Source organism: Muntiacus reevesi, chromosome 19 (assembly GCF_963930625.1).
Source record: "Muntiacus reevesi chromosome 19, mMunRee1.1, whole genome shotgun sequence".
NCBI lineage: Eukaryota > Metazoa > Chordata > Mammalia > Artiodactyla > Cervidae > Muntiacus > Muntiacus reevesi.
The window spans coordinates 31,781,147-31,803,368 of NC_089267.1; the positions used below are offsets into that span (position 1 = coordinate 31,781,147).

General features: G+C 38.7%; 1 protein-coding gene across 1 annotated transcript in view; it reads right to left on the bottom strand.

Moving 5' to 3' along the window:
- Positions 1-16,406: 16,406 nt before the first annotated feature.
- RFX6 (regulatory factor X6) overlaps positions 16,407-22,222 on the bottom strand; it is a 50,123-nt gene continuing 44,307 nt past the window's right edge. Inside the window, exons 17-19 of the mRNA XM_065911732.1 lie at positions 20,599-21,111; positions 19,202-19,414; positions 16,407-16,582 (exon numbers count right to left, since the gene is read on the bottom strand). Coding sequence (XP_065767804.1) covers positions 16,407-16,582; positions 19,202-19,414; positions 20,599-21,111 — 902 coding nt within the window. The remainder of the gene's footprint in view (positions 16,583-19,201; positions 19,415-20,598; positions 21,112-22,222) is intronic.

Sequence of the window (22,222 nt, forward strand, 5' to 3'; positions counted from 1 at the left end):
GCTTTTGCTACATCAGAACCTCATCTAATGTCCAGGAGAACAGCATATCTTTGTGGGTTCTCTGTGTATGCATGCGTAATACAGTGGCTTAAAATATACTCTAATTCAATTCAGGCAGTCAAGGAAGTCCAAGATTTTGCAGAAATAACTTAGATTTTGCAGAAATCTCTACCTTATCATGAAGATTTTGTGGCTGTGTTGTTTTAATAACTGAGACTGCCTGTTGGATGAAGAAAACCCAATTATGAGGTCACTTTATTGCTCATGTAGCAATGAAGAAAGAAGTAACCAAATAGAGAACTCTTTCTGGTTGAATTCTGCTTTCAACCACCAGGTTCATTTTGTTTTTTTCTTCTTCCAGAATTTTGCCTGGGAACTTGGGAGAGCAAGGCTCACAAATGGATGAGTTGGTTGCAGATCCTGCTGAAGTATGTGAATCAGTCATGTAACAAAAGAGTGTCCTGATAGGGTAGAGGGAAAGAATTAGAGCAATAATCAGTGCATCCCACTGATGCAGCCAAGCCTGGATCAGGACACCCCTTCCAGTATGTCACTCCATCTGTTGTCTCCATCACTCCTGTACCTTCAGTGTCTTCCTCTCTGCTGTTTCTCTCTGGTCTGTTCCTTGTTGTTCAGTCTCTCAGTTGTGGCCAACTGTTTGCAACCCCATGGACTGCAGCACACCAGGCTTCCCTGTCCTTCACCGTCTCCCAGAGCTTGCTCAAACTCATGTCCATTGAGTCGGTGATGCCATCCAACCATCTTGTCCTCTGTTGTCCCCTTCTCCTCCTGCCCTCAATCTTTCCCAGCATCAGGGTCTTTTCCAATGAATTGACTCTTCACATCAGGTGGCTGAAGCATTGCAGCTTCAGCTTCAGCATCAGTCCTTCCAATGAATATTCAGGATTGATTTCCTTTAGGATTGACTGGTTTGATCTCCTTGTAGTCCAAGGGGTTCTCAAGAGTCTTCTTCAATGCCACAATTTAAAAGCATCAATTCTTTAGCACTGAGCCTTCTTTATGGTCCAGTTCTCACATCCATAAGTGACTACTAGAAAAGCCATAGCTTTGACTATACAGACTCTTGTTGGCAAAATAGTGTCTCTGCTTTCTAATATGCTGTCTTGGTTTGTCATAGCTTTTCTTTCAAGGAGCAGTTGTCTTTTAATTTCATGGCTGTGGTCACCCTCTGCAGTGATTTTGGAGCCGAAGACTGTGGTCTCTAAGTATGCTTAAATGTTTCCAAGTCAAAAAGAAGAATAACAAATAGCCTTCTTTTAATCCAGCAAGGAAACATTTGTAAGGGTGTTCCACACTCATTGTCTTCCTTTTCTCACTTTCTGTTTACAATTCAGTCGGAACCTGTGCAAGCTGGCTTTTGCTCAGAACCCTTCACTCAAACAGCACTTGGAGAGCCCTCTAATCTCCAAAATGCCAAACTCAATAGATATTATCAAAACCCTTCCTTAATAGAGCGTTTATGCTGTATTTGCATGTTCATGATGTGTTCGCACGTTTATGCTCTGTTTGCCCCTATTGATCATTACATAATCTTGAAACTCTCCACTTCCTGACTTTCCCCTTTCTCTGCCCTCAGTTCTGACCTCCAGTCTTCTTCATGCTTGCCTTCTATGTGTCCCCTCTTTAAGCACAGGATTTTCTTGAGAACCTTCTTTTGGGCCCACTTCTCTGCTTAGTCTATAAATTCTCCCTGGGGAATCATTCTGACTTAGTTTTAACTAACACCTTATCTTAAACCATCAAGGGCATATTTCCAGGCTTTATCATTGCCCTGAATTTTAGACCAGAAATAAGCCAATCTAGACATACTCCAAAAGCACTTCAAAACTAATGTTCATAAGATGATTATGTTTCTTGTCATACTTCAACTTCATATCCCTCACATATATACTGCACTTCCTCCTACATTTCTTAATTGGTTAATGGCATCGCCACATATTAAATCTTCTGTGTCAGACCTTTTCACTCCCATCACACTTACTGCCACCTCCATCCTCCATTTCTAATTAATCAAGTCTTGTCTTGTTTTCAACCTATTGAGTTATGACAAGAGTTGAGGACTTAGCTATTTTTTAAACCTGGAATATTGTGGTGTCTTCCTCACTGATCACACAGATTGTAGTAACCAAGGCGTTCCAGGCACAGCTCTTACGTGACACGTGGGGCTTCCTACCATAAGTTCCCTATACTCTATCAGACCCACAAACACACAGACCTGCCACAAAAGACCCAGTCCAAGCAAAAATATTTTATATATATATATGTGTGTGTGTGTGTGTGTGTGTGTGTGTGTGTTAGTCGCTCAGTTGTGTCCGACTCTTTGCAATGCCATGAACTGTGGTCTCCAGGCTTTCCTATCCATGGGATTTCCCAGGCAAGAATACTGGAGTGGGTTGCCATTTCCTTCACCAATATATATACATATGTAATAAAACTATGATAATATAACTTATAAAAAGTCCTCGATTATTGAACGTTATTGCTTACACTGACTTGGACGGAAACTGGATTTTATTTCTTCACAGAGATATTCAGAAGATGTGTCTGAATCATCTCTATTATATAATGGAATGTGTGACACATATATCCTTGAAAGCAGAAGGCAGATGAGTTGCTAGGCTATTGAGAGGTGTGTTTGCATAGATAAATAATTTCAAGGGAGGAAGCCATGTGTTTATAACCTCATCAATATTAACTGAACTTGAAAGAGTGAATTGTGACACTGACATGGATAGGGGATCAAATCATGACCCCACAGTGTCTGAATTCCACTGTGTGGTTGCTTAGTGGCATTTTGCCTCACTTCAGGTCTACTTGCTTGTGTTCCCCAAGGTGCACTGAGTTCGTGTCTCTTACCTAGACTATTGCCATATCCGCATGGATATGCAAACATGGATGTTTGTGTTTTAGAGGTCTTTTTCAGCAATTAGGACTATTTTGCAACTGTCTATCTTAAAGGAATCATAAAGCAGTTTCTTCTAACATTTGGCTTACATGTTAATGTAATATGTTTAAAATAGCTAATGACAATTTAGGTGATAAAGGAAGCATTACTTAACGACTCATGAGGTGCACAGTCTCCATTCTGAGAACTGCAAAATGAGAATATATCGGAAGCTTTTATAGAACAAAGTATAGAACTCAGAGTTGACTTGGTGTTTTGGGATTGACTGGTTATATTGCATTTCTGGTCAATTTTCTCCATGGACTGTATAGTCCATGGAGTCACAAAGAGTTGTCCAGGACTGAGTGACTTTCAATTTTCATACATAAAAAGAAATAGTTTTGTTTTATGGTTTTATATTTACATAAATATTACTTTATTTTTTCTTTTAAACTTGCTTTTTTCACTTAACATGATCTTTTCATGACTTATTCCTAATATGTGTAGGTTTAATGCACTAATTTTGCTTGGATATAGTATTCGATTGCATGAATTCTTTTTTTTCTTATCCATTCATCTATTGGCAGTCATTTAAGTTGATTCCATTTTTTTTTCCTATCGCAAATAATGCTGTTAAGAACATCCTACCATTTTTCTACTTGAGAAAAAGCACAAGAATTTATTTAGGATGCATATCTGGATTGTATGACTTACAATGGCAACTTCCAAGCCTTCCCAATCAACCATTCAATGAATTAATCAATTAATTAATTAATTAATTAATCATTTACTGGGGTTTTGCTATTAAAATGGATAACTACTAGGCCTTAGTTCTCAGAATCCAACTGTGTTTAAAGTCTATGATTGAAAATAAAATCTAAAGACAAAGATATAACACAATTTTCTTCTCCAAGGAATGCTTCTGATTGGGTTTGCCACGACAAACCCAACCTCTGTAAATTCTTATACTTTGTGCAGTTCTGGACCCCTGTTAGATGAACAGCCTGACTCTGACCTCATTATGTTATCTGATACACAGCATCTTGAACCTATAGGTGATTATTCATTCTGAATTTGAAGATGTTTATTATGCAATTTTAATTAAACATGTATTTACTGTGGAAATACATCAAAAAGCATAACAATTGCCCAGGCATCCCAGAGTTAATAGTCTAGGTCAGAAGACAGCAAACTAACATGATAAGAGTCATGCTGGCGAAGTATACGACTTGAAAAGAACATGTACGAGGGACCCTAACCTGAACTTAGGAGTTTCAGGAATTATTTCTTAGAGACTGTAAATTTGTACTGGAAGGTTTCATAAGAATCAGTCAAAGAAGAAGAGGCAGAAGAAAGTAGAAGAGAGTTTATTGCATTTATTAAATTTCTGTGTATTAACTTTTTAAAAATCTCAAGCTTCGACTCAGTTAAGTGATCTGCCTATATGTCATTGAGGTCCATCAAAGTCTATTTCCTCAGTCTTTCAATATCACTTTTTCATACATTAGGAAGACAGATACATGAGCCAAGATATTCCATTAGATAAAGTTTCCTTCAATGTTGTTTGTGTCAGATGCTAACATCCTGAAATATTTTAAAGCCATTAAATCTATTGATTTTTATAAGCATTTCATCTCTATTGACCATTTATCATTCATATTTCTACACTTTCTACTCTGAACACAAAACATAAAGGAAATCCCAGTACCTACACAGTGATTATTTTTGACATCTAAAAATCCTCTGAAGCTTCCAATTGCAGCAAAGTTCCAAAAAGCATATAAGTTATATTGATTAACATTAGATACAAGCAGGAAATGCAAAAAAAAAAAAAAAAGAAAAAATGCCTTAGAGCCATGCTGATGAGTTTGGGCCCTGTTCCAAGGTCAGAGAGGAGCCAGGGAGGACAACCTTGAGCAGTGCAGATTGTGTTGAAGGAAACTCCGTCTGGAAGTGATGGAGAACTGATCAAGTTGGAGCTAATACCATAATCCTGTTAAGAGGTGAGAGTCTGTACTGGGATGTTGTTTCTGAGGATGAGAAGGAGATGAGAACTCAGGAAGATAACCAGAAAGAATACAGGGACTGGAAGAGGGGGCAGTGAAAGGGAATTTAGAATATCTTCCAGGTTTTTGGCCTGCTTTTCCCTATAATGACGAGAGGGAAAACTTGGTGAGAATACAATGACGCCAATGGCCCCTGGTCCATATATGCTGAGCCTTGGGTTCCTGCAGAACATCTTTGAGGAAATGTTCAATAATTAACTATTGGATGTTCAGCTTAGCAGCTTGGGAGAGTTCTTTTAGCTGGGGTAAAAGTTCTGCTTACAATATTAATACAGACAAGAGAAAGTTTATCCCTAACTTTGCAGTTATGAAGGTATTAAAAACATCTAACACTTTAATAATTTCTGACTATAAATTTAGCTATTTATATTTTAAAAATACTAATTTAACTGACTTTTAATGGAGAATTGAATTAATCAGTGGAAACTATTTTCTTCCTAATAGAAATTTTCACAGAAAAATCTCATTTTTTATGACTGCATATTATAGGTCTGAAAGCAATCAGAGTGAAATAAACATTGACAGTATCCTCCCAGAACTATTGATTAATAGAGGAAGAATCTGCATCATTGTATGAAACTACCAAAATATGTTTATGTATAAACACAAATTACTTTGAAATATTTCTTATAATCGTGTTTTCATATCTAACAATCAGACCATATTGTATTCTGTGGATGTCATTTCTATAAAACCATATTGGAGTAGTTAATGATTTACCACATTTTGCTTTTTTCCTTTACTTTTACATACTAAATTCTTATTTAATTACACCACACTAGGTTATCTTGCTGGACAACTCTAGCAATAGAGCAGCCTACATTACCGATAAGGACACATAAGAACAATTTGCCTTGCTTTCAATAATACTACTGATTCTATGTGATTTGAATAATAATGATAATTAACCTCAGTTACCATTTACTGAGTCTGTGTAATGTGTCAGAAACCATCATGTTAAATATTTCATAAACATTAGCTGAGTTAATCTTCACAAAAGCCTTTTTGTGGTAGATAATATAATTAAGCCTGTTTTACAGATGAGAAAAAAAATCTTTTTTAAAAACCTTTTTACTATGGATTAGGGTATAGCCAATTAACAAACAATGTTGTGATAATTTCAGGTGATCAGTGAAGGGATTCGGCCCTACATACACATGTATCCATTCTGCCCCAAACTCCCCTCCGTCCAGGCTGCCACAGAACATTGAGCAGAGTTCCACACGTTATACAGTAGATCCTTGTTAGTCATCCATTTTAAACATAGCAGTGTGTACACGTTCACCCCAAACTCCCTAACTATCCTCTTCCCCCCTCCTTCCCTGCAGCAACCATGAGTTTGTTCTCAAAGTCTGTGAGTCTCTTTCTGTTTTGTAAGTAAGTTCCTTTGTATCAGGGAAAAATGAGTCTTGGAGAAGTTATTTAACATCATAGGTAGCACAGTTGAGCTCTGTGGCTTCAAATACAGATCTGTCTGACTCTGTAGTAAGTGTTTTAAATCGTTACATATTTTCTCTCTACTTTATCTTCATAGTTTAATGAAACCTTGAACAACCAGGTCAAGATAACTCTGTGGTTCCTGGGTTGGTGCCTTTCCTAGGATAATTCAAAGCTATCCCACGTTATCCTGATCCTTCTTAGTCCCTGCTGCACTCTCTGAATCTTTGATGGTCATATGTGTTCACATCTAAGGCGCTGACAAGAAGCTCTACAGGAGTTTCACTTAGCATGGAAGCATTTGCCAAAGACAAGCTATTCTCTTTGGTTTCCAGAATTCACTAGTTACTTCTTGGTCAGTGTGCCCTTATATTCTCTGCGGAGCATCAGGTTGTGAGAGAATGCTGATTTGCCAAGGAGTTCCCTTTTACTGAATGATCAGTGTACCCTCAGAGGTGTTTCTCTGCTAGTTTGATGTCCAAGTGCCTCCAACTTCTTAGGCAACTGAATTATCAGCTTCCTGTGAAAACACATCAGGGACCATCTTTACGTACATATTCTAGGTGAAGTTTCTTTGAGGAGTGGAGAGTTAAAATGAATATTATAAATGGTAGAGATACCCAGGCAACAGTTCGTTAGGAGGAGGGGAGGCAAATAATACAAACAAATAATACAACAGTTGGGAGGGGAGGTGGCAAATAATACAAAATATTACCTCCAAAATTCAAAGACAAGAAATCTTGCCATTTTGCGACATAAAATGTAGAAACAGTTCTGTTTTCCATAAAGGTCATGTATAAAGCATTAATAAGCTAAAGTACACAAAGCTAAATGACAAATCTTGATTAACAAACTGCCCATGGAGCTCATATTTGCCTCGGTGTGTTTAAAGATGCTTGAGGGCTGTAAATCTCTGACCCTCATTCTATTGATTGGTAAGAACACCATCCTTGTTTTTAACTAATAAAAACAGTGGTTTCTCTTTACTTTAGAGCAGGTATCATATTGAGTAGTTAATTTTTCACTTTTGTGTGTTCCTCAATTCTTACTCGAAGATTCTACATCTCTTTTAAGAAAAGTCACCACACCACAGTGAGAAATCTTGGTTTTGACCTTCTCTTCACCTTTAGTTCCCTTCAACTTTAAGGTTAAAATTAATTACATCAGCAATACAGAAAAATGCTACTTAAAAGCATTAACATAGTTTACTTTTCCATGAGATTTAAATATTTCATTGATAGTTCAAGGGAAGAAGTCTGGGATTGAATTTGTAGAAAAAGAATAGTGAGTTCTGTTAAAACTTATTTTATTGGCTGAGATTATCATTTTTTAAAGAGAGACCCTAATTAAGACCCTCATGAAGAAAACCAAAATCTAAACCTAATACAATGTTATATGTCAAATATGTTCCAATAGAAAACCATGAGATTAGGTTCTTTAATTATGTGTTCTTATTGAACACATAAAAGGGGCTAAATGTTATTTTTAGTAGTGGACTCTAGGAAAGCAATGCTTTCTCATAGTGAAAATATTTTAGCATTTCAGAGTTTATAAACATTGCAGCTTGATATTCTTACCAGCCTCTTCTTATATTTTATAGATCTTTACAATTATGTCTCTCATGTTTTATCAACAAGCCACCACAATCACGAAAGCCTCAGGAGTGCCTTTCTAGCCACTCTTCCAAGCACTCCGTGCTCTGCCACACCTTTTCATCTTTTGCTTCCAGGTTCCTTATGAGCTGGACCTTGTCCTGTCCTGAACTTGTCCTGACTGCTTATCCCTTCCCCACCACAACTTCCTTCCTCAGCATCACTTCTCACTTTTTCTTCAATCTCAGTATATCACTTTTTTCAAGAAGTTTCCCTGACCAGGTCTTCCCATCATATCCCTGCCCTCTATGCGTCTCCAGGAGCTCAATTCGTGTTTGAATTTCTCTGAGATCCTTCATTTCTTTTCACAGTTTCAGCTAATTACTTCTGAATTGTAAGAAGTTAAGTTGTATAAGTTCCTTGAGGGACGGATCTTTTCTATTCTTGTTACCACCAGTGTGAGCAGACATATTTGTCAAAATGTGGAATAAAATGGAGTATCTCTTGCTACCTTCAACACATTAATGCATTAACAAAACCTAACAAAGACTGAGAACACTACCAAGACTTTTCATTAAAAACACTCAAGCAATAAGTAAATTAAAAAAATCTTTTTTCCTGTAGATTTAATTGATGTTTTAGCTTATGCTATCACTTATAATTTTTATGTATAGTACTTTTATTTACTTGTCACTGTTGTTTAGTCGCTATAAGTTATGTCCAACTCTTTTGCGACCCCATAGGCTTGTCCATGGGATTTTCCAGGCAAGAATACTGGAGTGGGTGGCCATTTCCTTCTCCAGGGGACCTTCCCGACCCAGGGATCAAACTCGCAGTTCCTGCCACGTCTCCTGCATTGCAGGTGGGTTCGTTACCGCTGAGCCACCAGAGAAGCCCCATTTATTTATTATTGGAGTATAATTCTTTATAATGTTGCATTAGTTTCTGCTGTACAACAAAGACCTACAGATGGCCACGGGGCACATGAAAAAATACTGACCATCGCTAATTATTGTAGAAATGCAAATCAAAACTCCAATGAGGCATTACCTCACACTAATCAGAATGGCCATCAACAAAATATCTACAAACAATAAATGCTGGAGAGGATGTGAAGAAAAGGGAACCCTCTTGCACTGCTTGTGGGAAAGTAAATTGGTATAGTCACTGTGGAGAACTAGTCACTGTGGAGAACAGTATGGAAGTCCCTTAAAATACTAAAATTAGACCTACCATATGACCCAGCAATCTCACTACTGGGCATATGCAGTGAGAAAAACATAACTCAAAAAGACACATGTACCCCATGTTCATTGGCGCAATAAGTAAATTTTAAGTCTTTAGAGTAAATGAAATTTGTAAATGTTGAGATAAAGTTCTAACAGGAGCAGGAATCTATAAGTATGTTTTTAGTTGTGCTATTTAGAAATAGAACAGTATTATGCTCTTCATGCTTCAATTTTCTCTGATTAGTGAATTACTGCTATTGTTTTCCAGAGAAGTAAATAATATGGTATCCTCAAAAAAATTTTAAAAAAATTAAAAAACAACTTCCCATACTACTGAATGAGCAGAGAGTCTTTTACTAGAACCCCTGATGTGACAAGTAAAAAGGTCAAACTAATGACTGGCCAATTATATCTTCCTAAACATCTGCATGAATATGACTGAAATTATAGACATTAGAAGAGAAATTTGGGGGAAAATCAGAGATCTCTCCAACTAGATTAGATTCTACAAAAAACTAAATAAATTATCTTACTCATTCTGGAAATAGACTATTTTTAAAATAGGAAACATTTCTACCATAGTATTATGTAACCAAGATCAATAAAAATGGAACAACAGTATTTATAAGATTTTGATATTAGAAAACTAATTACAGATATTTTTTACCAATCAGAACAGAGATAAGACCTTATTTTGTAGTCAGAGATCTCAAAATTTAGCAAATAGATTGTTCATTGGAGTCTACTTAAAACTATTAGTCTTTCCCAGCCATTGCTAATGTCTATAATCACAGAGTAACTGAAATTTATTTTCTTTTCATTTAATCAGTGTGCTTTTGGAACAGACAGGTTGTGTTCTCTGCCATTTACAAACTCAAGGATTTAATTTAGAATTCAATAATTGAATGAGATAAAATAATGACCTTTTATATAAATTCATCATTTCTTATCTTTCCCAAAGCACAAAATGTCCTGTATGCCATTATCATTATTGTTTACTTTTCTGGAAGGTTTTTGTTTAAATTTCTATAACTCACCTAGGATTATAAATCTGCCTTTAAAATACAGTATAAACAGTTTACTCCTCCAGGCCTTATAAGATCTCATAGCTGTTATTATGAGACTTGTATGACAATTAATTTCACTCCCTTTATACTAAGGTTTATAAAGAAATCTGAGTACATGTAATATCCCTTTCCAGGAAGTTCGAGCATACTCTCATCTGCCTCCTGCTTTTTTGAAAAGGTGGAACTCTGGGTTTGGGCTTCAGAATTCATTTATCTCAAAATTGTTTTGTTTCTTCTTTTTTCTCTTTTTTTCTTGAGGGAGGGAGGTAGAGGGAAAGAGAATGTATCATCTGGGCTGACTTTCAAGGAGTGGCACTATTCTTTGTCCTTTTTTGGTGGACGGCATTTGTATGAGCATGAGTTAGTGCTTCAAAAGCTTCTCATGTATTGCCTATCAAGTTTTTCTGAAGAAGAGGAAACGCACGCTGTTGTGGATTTGGTGGTGTGGTCAGAGCAGCTATACTCTGGATGACTAAATGCAGCCTGTGTCCATCAATGGCTTCCAGCGCAAATTTGAATGGAGAGAGGAGGATTTGGCACCATTCTCCGTGTGGTCAGGATGGCACAGTCACAGAGCTGGGATTCTACATCAGGTCCGAGGACCTGCCACCTCGGCGTCCCATTAGAGAGGTCCACCTATTGCTGCCTACTGAACTTCTGTACCAACTCAGCTGCTTTCTTTTTTTTCTCTGCTTTTAGCCCTACTCCTCTGCCTGTTTCTCTAGATTAAGTGTATGAGTTTCCCAGTCACTGTTCTCAAGAGGTGATCTGATTGGGTTAAATAACATTTAATGTGCTCAGTTGTTTTATTTGTATCCGACTCTTTGTGACCCTATGGATTATAGCCTGCCAGGCTCCTCTGTCCTGGTGGGTCAGATGGTAAAGGATCTGCCTGCAATGCAGGAGACCTGGGTTCAACCCCTGGGTCTGGAAGATCTCCTGGAGAAGGGAATGGCTACCCACTCCAGTAACCTTGCCTGGCGAATTTCATGGACATAGGAACATTTAATACAGGTTGCCATTATTGGGCAAAGTTTTGGGACAATCCCCTCCTAGCCTACTGGTTTACCTCTATTTCTCCACAGTTTGGCATTTGAAGTAGGACAGTTCTTCAGATCTCTCCCATACATGGCAGAATATTCATGTCCCTGGTCCCGACACTAAATGCCAGTGCACCGGCCCTCTTTAAGCATCATGCCAATGAAAAATATTCCCCTCACCATTTCCAAACTATGACCTGGGCTACCTTGAGTGTTTTATGGACTTTTTTCTTTCAAAGGAGAAAGAAAGAAAGATTCTGCATCACAACTGTAATTGAAATTTATCTTAAATTATTAAACAAAGAAATTCCTTCTGACCTGAAAGTGTACTTGCAAGCATGCTAAGTTGCTTTTGTCATGTCCTACTCTGTGAGACCCTATGGACTGCAGCCAGCCAGGCTCCTCTGTCCATGGGATTCTCCAGGCAAGAATACTGGAGTGGTTGCCATTTCCTCCTCCAGGAGATCTTCCTAATCCAGGGATCAAACCCGGGTCTCTTAAGTCTCCTGCATTGGCAGGTAGGTTTTTTACCACTGGTGCCACCTGGAAAGTGTACTAGGGGACATATAACTGATGATAGTTCTGCCTTTTCTTATGGCAATGCCACCTGGAGAGAAGAAAATAAACCAGATCCGTTCTGATCTGTGGGTCTGTGTTAACGATTCAGCTGGGTTTTAGTTTTTCTTCAAGTTGTTACAAAACAGGCCCTTGGTCTCTGAATTATATTAAGGATCCAGCAATTAAAACATTCATTTTTATGTTATGTATATTTAGTAACCACCTTAAGACTTGAAAAACAGTACCCCCAAAATTGAGTTATAAACCTACCATTTAAAATTTTTAACCTTAATTTTGTAATTCACATAAGCATTAGTTTGAAGAGATCACCTCTTTATAATTGATATTCCACAATTTCTAACAGGTTTTGAAGAATAATTTACTTTTAGAAACACAAAAATCTAGGCAAGATTCTCTTAACTATATTAAAATTAGTTAACTATATTAAAATTAGTTCCTTCATGGATCTAAAGTTTGGCTGCTTAAGGCCTTTTGTGTAGAAAGCAGCCAAACTTTAGATCCATGAAGGATATAAGTCCTTTTTAAAAAGATTTAAAAAAAAAAAATTAATAGGAAGTAACTTTTATTTATGTCTTATGAAAATGTAGAAAACTGATGAATACAGAATGACACAAAGCAGAAGTAATGTGGGTTACTGAATTACTACACACAGGTATTAACATCTGTAGTATCCTTAGTTATGTACTTGCTAATTGATTTTGTGATAGCATTTTTATACAAAAAATGTTTTAAATTATTTTTGGCTGCACTGGGTCTTTGTTGTCGCACACAGGCTTCAGTAGTTGCAGCACGTGGGATCTAGAGCTTGGGCTCAGTAGCTATGGCACATGCAGTTACTTGCCCCATGGCATGTGAAATCTTCCTCGACCAGGGATGGACTCTGTGTCTCCTCCATTGGCAGGCAGATCCTTAACCACTGGACCACCAGGGAAGTCCCAGGAAACAGTTCTTAAATAATAAAGGTAGCTGATGGTATTAAATGTCTCAAGCTCCTTTTGGTAAAATTAAAGATGCTGTCACCTGTAATTCATGCTGGAATGGCATTGCCTTTCCAGAGGCAAGTGGAGATATGGGAGATGTTTCTGTCTGTCACAAGGCTATGTTGGGGGAGTGCACTGGTATTTAGTATTTGAGGTCAGGAATGCTAAGTCTTAGTAAGATGCAGAATAGTCCTACAAAACCAAGAACTGTCCTCCCTGAAAGCCAACGGTGCTTGCATCAAGAAATACAATCGGGCTTCTAACAGTGATAAACCTAAGTCCACCACCTGGGGGAAAGAGCAAGTTAGTCGTCTTCTTGTCAAAATTTAGCACCTTGGTAGGTGCACCTGAAACCCAGACACTGTTCCCTTGCTTCTGAACTTCTCCTTGCTCCAATCATTTTCCCTCACCTTAAGAGGGAGTATCAATATAGGGTCAACTATTTACACTGGAGGGCTGCCCTGGTGGCTCAGATGGTAAAGAATACACCTGCAATGTGGGAGACCAGGGTTCGATCCCTGGGCTGGGAAGATTCCCCTGGAGAAGGGAACGGCTACCTACACCAGTATTCTTGCCTGGAGAATTCCATGGACAGAGGAACCTGGTGGGCTACAGTCAGACAGGACTGAGCAACTTTCACTTTCACTTCAGTTTCATTTACACTGATATTCTCTGCAAACAGTGTTAAGGAAAACTTTGGAGCTGCTAGTGACATATTGCTTTTTATTCCTTCTATCTACCCAATCACCAGTCCTTCAATGCAGTCTTTGAAATGATGTTCATGTTTCTTTGAAATGGTGCTTATGCTTCTGTCTCTCCCCCATCAATCATTCTTCTTCCCCACTGCCTCTGCACTTACCTGCTGGCCGAGAGGATGAAAGAAACAGCCTTCTAAGTGGCCCATTCTTATGCTAATTCCTTCTGAAATCCACTTCCTCCCTCCAACTAAGGCTAGACTGAGTAAAGTAAGTAAAGTCATTCAGTAGTGTCTGACTCTTTGTGACCCCGTGGACTGTAGCCTACCAGGCTCCTCTGTCCATGGGATTTTCCAGGCAAGAGTACTGGAGTGGGTTGCCATTTCCTCCTCCAGGGGATCTTCCTGACCCAGGGATTGAACCCAGGTCTCTAGCATTGCAGCCAGACGCTTTACTGTCTGAGCCAAGGTTAGATGTTCCCTAAACATCGTTTCCCCACCTTGCTTTTTTTTTTTTTTTTTAAATATTATTTTATTAGTTGGAGGCCAATCACTTTATAACATTTCAGTGGGTTTTGTCATACATTGACATGAATCAGCCATATAGTTACACGTATTCCCCATCCCGATCCCCCCTCCCACCTCCCTCCCCACCCGACTCCTCAGGGTCCTCCCAGTGCACCAGGCAAGAGCACCTGACTCATGCATCCCACCTGGGCTGGTGGTCCGTTTCACCATAGATAGTATACATGCTGTTCTTTCAAAACATCCCACCCTCACGTTCTCCCCCAGAGTTCAAAAGTCTGTTCTGTACTTCTGTGTCTCTTTTTCTGTTTTGCATATAGGGTTATCGCCACCATCTATCTAAATTCCGTATATATGTGTTAGTATACTGTAATGTTCTTTATCTTTCTGGCTTACTTCACTCTGTATAATGGGCTCCAGTTTCATCCATCTCATTAGAACTGATTCAAATGAATTCTTTTTAACGGCTGAGTAATATTCCATGGTGTATATGTACCACAGCTTCCTTATCCATTCATCTGTTGATGGGCATCTGGGTTGCTTCCATGTCCTGGCTATTATAAACAGTGCTGCGATGAACATTGGGGTGCACGTGTCTCTTTCAGATCTGGATTCCTCAGTGTGTATGCCCAGAAGTGGTATTGCTGGGTCCCACCTTGCTTTTTAATCAAAAATCTTCAGTTGAGATTTTACTTATCTTCCCTTTCTCATTACATCAGAACTTACTAAAGATATTGGCACTGTCTTTTTCATCTTTGTATTTTCATTGTGTCTGACACAAAACAGATGCTGAATATGTGTTTAATTACTATACAGTTGAAATTTGGTTTTCAGGTTTTAATATTCATGGCCAAATACTTCTTAAAGCTGTTTTGCTTTCTCCTTCAGTCCAAGCCCTTATTAATTTCATTTCCTTTGTACTCATGATATTACCATAGCAAAGAATAGGACACTTGGATTTCTCATGATTTGTTATTGTTGCAAAATATTTCTGCTAATTAACTAGCTCATAACTACATACTAGCAAATGGTAGCAACACTCCAAGAAGTTCACAGATAATTGTTTATTGCTTGCTGAAAACAATTCCACGGTTGGTCTTTACCAAATTATATCAGGATGTAAAATGCGTGTTTAGGGTTTACAGGTCCTTTTATAATGTACGCAGGGCTTACAGTATAACCCTATGCTTAAGAAAAATAATAGAACACCTGTCATAAGATGATAGGAAAAACCTGTAAAGTTGATAGAAGTTTCCCATTACTATAGGCCACGAGTCTTAACAACAGACTTTTCACTTAAGACGTATGAAAAAGATTCAGCTTGATAAATGGTGTATCAAATTGCATTCGTTTATACTTAATGAATCCTTCATTTCTGTGTTTGTTTTTGCATCTAGATGATCCTTAAATACTCTCTCAGTTTCTAAGCAAAGTACTCAATTAAACACTGCTTCCATATCTGTAAAAGTTCAAACAGTGTACAAGTCACAATTTCTTTGTATTTATATGCATGGATCTGATATGCAAATATTATAGAATTATTGGTTTTAATTTGATATACCAAGGAACTTTGCCTGCAAATCCCAAGAATTCTTTAGAAACAGTACCAGCCCTGAGAGCAACTAAGCCTTTAAAAATATTTCTATACTTTATTTCTTCCTATCTTTTTTAAATGAAGAAGGAAAGCATTTTTAATCTCCATTAAGTTACATAGAATTGGAATACTGCTATGTAACATAAATGATCATACTAATGCACAGGAATTGAAAGTCAAGCATCTTTGGTTGAGGCTGAATTGAACGAAGTCTTGATCCTGTAAACATTTCCATAGGAGGTAGCCATACACATTTGACTTATTGTCAAATAAGGGATAGTAAACAATGATTCTGCGATCCTAATAAATTAAAAGTATTTTAAAAGCATTAAATAAATGTTTCTCTTTTTAAAAAACCAAAAATGAAACAGCACACAGATTTTCAATAAATTAAGAAGAGAAATATTAAATCTTTATAGTTGAAATGTCTGCATCTTCAAACCTCCATTGGTTCATTTGATAATGTTTGATGTTATAACTAATAATGGGACCACATACATTCTAAACAAATTGTTTGCAAGGCAAATTCTGCAGGTATTTCCATTCATTATGGAGCTGTCCACAGTTTTATACCAGTGACCTGAAAAACAATATCCTGCCACTGGATAGTCCATTTTCTTTCTCTGATGGCAGTCTGAGTAGATAGGATTTGAATGGTAGAGATTTTTTAGTTTCAAACCCCACCCAACACTCTTGCTTTAAGTGCCTCCAGCTGCTGTTCCCATGAACACAGTGTTGATTGGTGGTAGAGAGGATACCATTTCTCTACCATTTGCTCCATGGGAGTCCAGGGGTTCTTGAGCTGGATATTGATTGGAAGTTCCATACATACACTGGGAGGAAGAGGGAGGAATTGGGGTTTGCAGGCTGGATGCTGTAAGGGAAAATATAATTAGCAATTGAAAACAGACTTTTTCTTTTTTCTGTGGCACTCACTTTAAGCCTTCATACTTACTTGTGCATTTAGCATATATATCTGTACTAAATTTGAGTGTGCATGGTATCTCAGAGCAATTCTCATCTTTTCTTTCATTTCACCCCTTGCATTTTCCTTCTTCAACATATTTCACAAAGAAAACTCAATTTCAAACATAAATTCAGACAACTTTATCACCACAATATACCCCCAGTCCGCTTCCTCTTTCCATCTGCATCTCCACAATTGGAGTTCAAACTACCATCTTCTCTTTACCTGGACTAACACAGAGGCCTAACTAGTCTCAGGACTTTGCTTCACTTTTCACCCTGTAGAGAGTGGCTAGGATAGTCTTGCAGAAGTGGACATCAAATTGTCCCTCTTCTCAAATGCTACAATGACTTTCCATTACTCTTAGAACAAAATCCAAGCTCCTTGCCTTGGTTCATAATACCCTAGGTGAATTGGCCTCTGCCTTCTAATTTATTTCACTCCCCTCTCTTCATTCACCATGCTCAAAACACACGAGCCTTCTTTCTACCCTTTGAAGCCAAAGAATTCTCATTTCAGAGGCTATGCAACTTGCCATTCCTTCTGCCTAGAACTTGCACCGTCAGATCTTCACATTACCTCCTTCTTATCATTCAGCTTTCAACTCAAATGTTTCTGCCTCAAGATTCCTTTCCCAACTATTTTAGCTAAAGCAGCTCATCCATTACTATCTGTCATTTTACCTTAATATTTAATTGACCTGAGAGTATCTGAAATTATCTTTTTTAATGCATTTAAAAAATATTTTCATTGCTTGATCTTTCCCTACGAGAATGTAGGCTTCTTACAAGCAGGAACTCTGACCTGATCACTCTCATAACTGCACACCTAAAATGAGGATTGGCCCATCACAGTAGGTTCTCAAAATTGTTCACTAACTCGCTCACTAACACTACATTTCCTGCATTTTTGGTTGCTGCTTTCTCAGTACTGTTTTTCTTCTTTTTCTAAGTACCATCATCTCTGTCACTAAAAAGCCGGCTCATAACTAAGGACATTTAATTATAGGTCCTAACTCCCCTTGTGGTGCTTCCCAGGTGGCTCAGCAGCAAAGAAAGTGCCTGCCAGTGTAGGAGACTCAGGTTCCATCCCTCGGTGGGGAAGATCCCCTGGAGAAGGAAACAAACGGCAACCCTCTCTAGTACTCTTGCCTGGAAAATCCCATGGACAGAGGAGCCTGGTGGGCTACAGTCCATGGGGTCACAAAGAGTCAGACACGGCTGAGCAACCGAGCACGCACACACACACACCCCTTGGGGTGCTCAGTCCACTCACTCTATTCCCTCTTTTCACCCTGAAGTCTTCTTTGCAATTCACTTATAGGCCAGCTCAATCAACTAAAGTTTAGAGTCTCTCCTATATCCAAACTATGTTCCATCAAGGTGTCTACTCTCTCTACAAGTAAACAGAACTAATAGTAACAACAGCAACACGGTACATCTTAGTCTCACGGCAAAGGAAACTTCCTGAAGTGGAATTTTCTGCTTCATTAGAGCCACCCAGAAGCCATGACCATATGCAGATGGCATGAGATGAGCTGGCAGCCTCTGCTCAGGGAGCCTGTGTAATGGTCATAGGAAGGGAACAAGTGCTTCCTATTGAATTATTGGAAAAACACACTGAGAGAGGAGAATGGGCTTTATTCAGTTTTCCCTTATGCCCTGTTTGGGTGTTGATACCCTCTACTTAACGCTAATCTGAAATCAATTCCATTGGAAGATTTCAATCATCTCATATCTTCCAATGGAATTGATTTCAGATTAGCCCTGATACATGGATATATACTTTCCCTGTGTTACATTATTAGCGGGTTTAGAGACTAAATCTATGCCTTTTTTTCTGTCCCCTTTTTTCAACTTACTGATATATGGAGATCCTACTACATGGCAGACACTTTGCTGGGGGCTGGCGAATCATCTAGTACAAGTTGTGGTATTTTCTCAGGGACAGCAAACTTGTTCAAATAAGATGCTAGGGGACTTCATGGCAGACATATGGTTTTGCTCATTTTTACCTAAAATGTACGTTATAGACTAAGAAAACAGCATTTTCTACAGGTTGTCTAATCACATTTTATGTACAAATGAGAAAGTGATAGTAACTTTCCTCTCAAGTTACCATTTTTAAAAACCTGGAGTGGTTTTATGATACTGATGGAGATTATGGTGTCCAAAGACAGCTCTTGTCACTGGCCCTGCTTCCAACAGTGAATAAGAGAAACTGAGAAAAATATATCATTATTGCCCTTACAGTTTTTTAGACTACTTTTGATAGGTTATATGAAATATTTTCATACAAATTAGATGCCAGAGATTCTTTTTGGAAAGAATAACATATCTAGCAGTAGGTTGCATGGTGACATATATATTGAAAAAATGATTAAGACTGTTCCTAACAGATTCAAAAACATAACTTCAGATCTAAACTGATAAACCAAAGGTGGGAACATGAGTGCCCAGTTAATACTGGATACCTGAGGTTAACAACATTTTAAAAATATTTTCAAAAACTATTAATACAATTTACCTACTACGGGAGTTCGACATGCAACTGAAGGTGGTGTGTCTGCATAAAATGAGCTGGTCTGCTTTCTACTACCGTCATCTAAAATGTTGAGCGGATCATGAATGTCACCATATGGAGGCAGGGAGCGAACACTGCTGATGACAGAAACGTGTTGATTCACCATCGATCCAAGTCTATGAGACTCTGGGTAGTTGACGTTGGTCCCATAGTACCCTATGACAGAAAGTGTTGAGAAAGGAGAGTTAACTTATTGCAAATAATATTCAGGAAGAAAAATGAAAGGACAAGGTAATAGGAGAGATCCCTAGAGATACCTTACTGTAAATACTACATTGACATCAACATTTACAATACAGTTGGATGTGTGCTTACATATGGATAAGGTTCACTATTTTGTTTTTTGTTTTTAAAATAAGTAGGAGTTATCACATTATTAATTTTGAGATATAAGACTATACCTCTCTCACATTTCCCTTCTCTAAATTAATAAGATCTTATGATGCCTATGAAGAGAAAAACACTATTAGCCTTTCACAAAGATTACTCTACTTATCAAGTACCAGTTTTACTGACAGATTCATGTTTCTGGGAGGAGGATTGGTCTATGCTGAGGAGAGGAGCAACAGGGCAGCCACTTTGGTGGCTGAATAAGTCCACATAGCTTTTCAACTGAGTAGTTTTACCTGTTTTACCAGCCCAGCAGGAAGCACTGTCTGGGTCCTAATCTTTAAGATCTGCTGCTAGTTCTCTGGAAGAAACATTATTCACTAAAAATATCTTCAAAGGACAGAACATTCTTCTTTGGGGCTAACACGGTTTGACAATGTTTTCACCCCGTGTGGCATTTAGAAGGGCAATTGTAATAAAGCCACAAGAATTAGTGATATGCTTGTGTTGTACTGTGCTTACTCAGTACTCAGTCATGTCTGATTCTTTGTGACCCCATGGACTGTAGCCCACCAGGCTCCTCTGTCCATGGGGATTCTCCAGGCAAGAATACTGGAGTGAGTAGCCATGCCCTCCTCCAGGGGATATTCCCAACCCAGGGATCAAACCCACATCTCCTGCATTGCAGGTGGATTCTTTACCATCTGAGTTACCAGGGAAGCTCAAGAATACTGGAGTGGGTAGCCTATCCCTTCTCCAGGGGAACTTCCTAACTCAGGAATCAAACTGGGGTCTCCTGCATTGCAGGTAGATTCTTTACCAGCTCAGCTACCCGGGAAGCCCAGGGATACGCTTATACATGGCTGAAATTAGCTCCAAATATCAGGATTCCATGATCTTGAGAAAGTTCTACACAGGATGACATGCTGTTCACCAGAGATGGAACTCAATGTCTGGTCTTGCCTAACTGCCATCTCAGGAAAGGAAAAAATCTTTAAAAATTTCAATACCATTAGGTGAATTAGGAGGCAATGTTGCTCCTTGGCAGCTGGCAGACCCTGCATTGCTCAAGAAATTGAAGCCTCCTGTATTTAAAAACTGCAGACTATGTGGATCTTGGCCATGTGGGGATGGTCCATAGCTGGAAGGTGGCCGAGAATTATATGGGGACCCAGCACAGCTGCCACTGAAGAAGTCTCTAGAAAGCTGCTGGTCACTCCAGACCATGCATCGACCATGCTCTGGGCGATGAGGATAGAGTCCTGATGGGGTGTGAGGTTGTGTCCTAAACACAGTCTGATAGTTAGAGTTGGTCCCATAAAAGTCATGGCTGGCTTGAGGGAGAGTCGGATAAATAGGCTCTGAGTATGCTGAGCAGTGTGATGGGGCTGACAGTACTGGGCCCACACTCGGGGGTCTCCCTGCCATTGGCCCCTGATTAATGACGCTTCCTCGGCTTGCCATGGCTGGAGAAATAGGTGGTGTCATCAGATGACCAGAACTCTGGGAAAGCTCCATTTGACCTGGAAAAAAGTTATCAGAGAATTCACTAGCGGCAGATTAAAAACAGATGGGCTCACAACATTTAAAATTATGCAAAAGATTTATTAATATGTCTTTTTTCCAACTTAGATCATTTCTAACCTCCAAAAATAACAGGACTGGGGAAACAACCAAACTCTAGGCTTAAAAATATCATCACAACATGTATGTATTTCACAACAGTGGCAACTTTTGGAGTTACTGACCATGGAGAAGAGCCTGGGAAGGCTTCATCCTTCCATCTGTATAAAGATGATTCTCTAATCATCTCAAGCTTGGGAAAGGCAAAGGGTCTGCTGTTTACCTTTCTCTGTAATTAAAAAAAACACACTGAATGCTAAATGGTTTGATGTATAGAAGGGATATTGTAGATCCCATCACTTCAGTCGTGTCCAACTCTTGGCGACCCTATGGACTACAGCCCACCAGGCTCCTCTGTCCATGATATTCTCCAGGCAAGAATACTGCAGTGGATTGCCGTGCCCTCCTCCAGGGTATCTTCCCAACCCAGGGATCGAACCTGCAACTCTTATGTCTCCTGCATTGGCAGGCAGGTTCTTTACCACTAGTGTCACCTGGGAAGCCAATGTATAGTGTGAAAGAAAAATGCAATAATGACAAAAAGACCATGGCTTCAAAGCAGCCAATTCAAAACTTCATGCAAACCCCACTGATGAGCAGTTAGCTATGAAAGCTACCAAATCCCCGGGCCTCCAGCTTTCCATTGTTGGAATTAGGCCCCTGAACTATAAAGCCTTTCCAGGGTTAAAATTCTGTGTGTCCAACAAATAAGGTATATAGAAGGATTTCAAGGAAGACATAAGGCAATAAGTGGACTTAAAGTATCATCTAGTAGCTAGTTTAAGCCATAAACATTCAGACCAACAGGGAACCACAGACCAAAGAGAAAAATTTTTGTTGATGGTTATCCTAAAATAGCTGAATCTTTTTTTTAAAAAAAAAACCTTTTATTCATTTGGCTGTATCAGGTCTTGGTTGCAGGTCCCCTGAATCTATTTTCTAATGGATAACAAATAAAGTCTCCTCAAAATCCATAAATAAGCAAGTAGCTCATATTTTTTGACTTTCAAA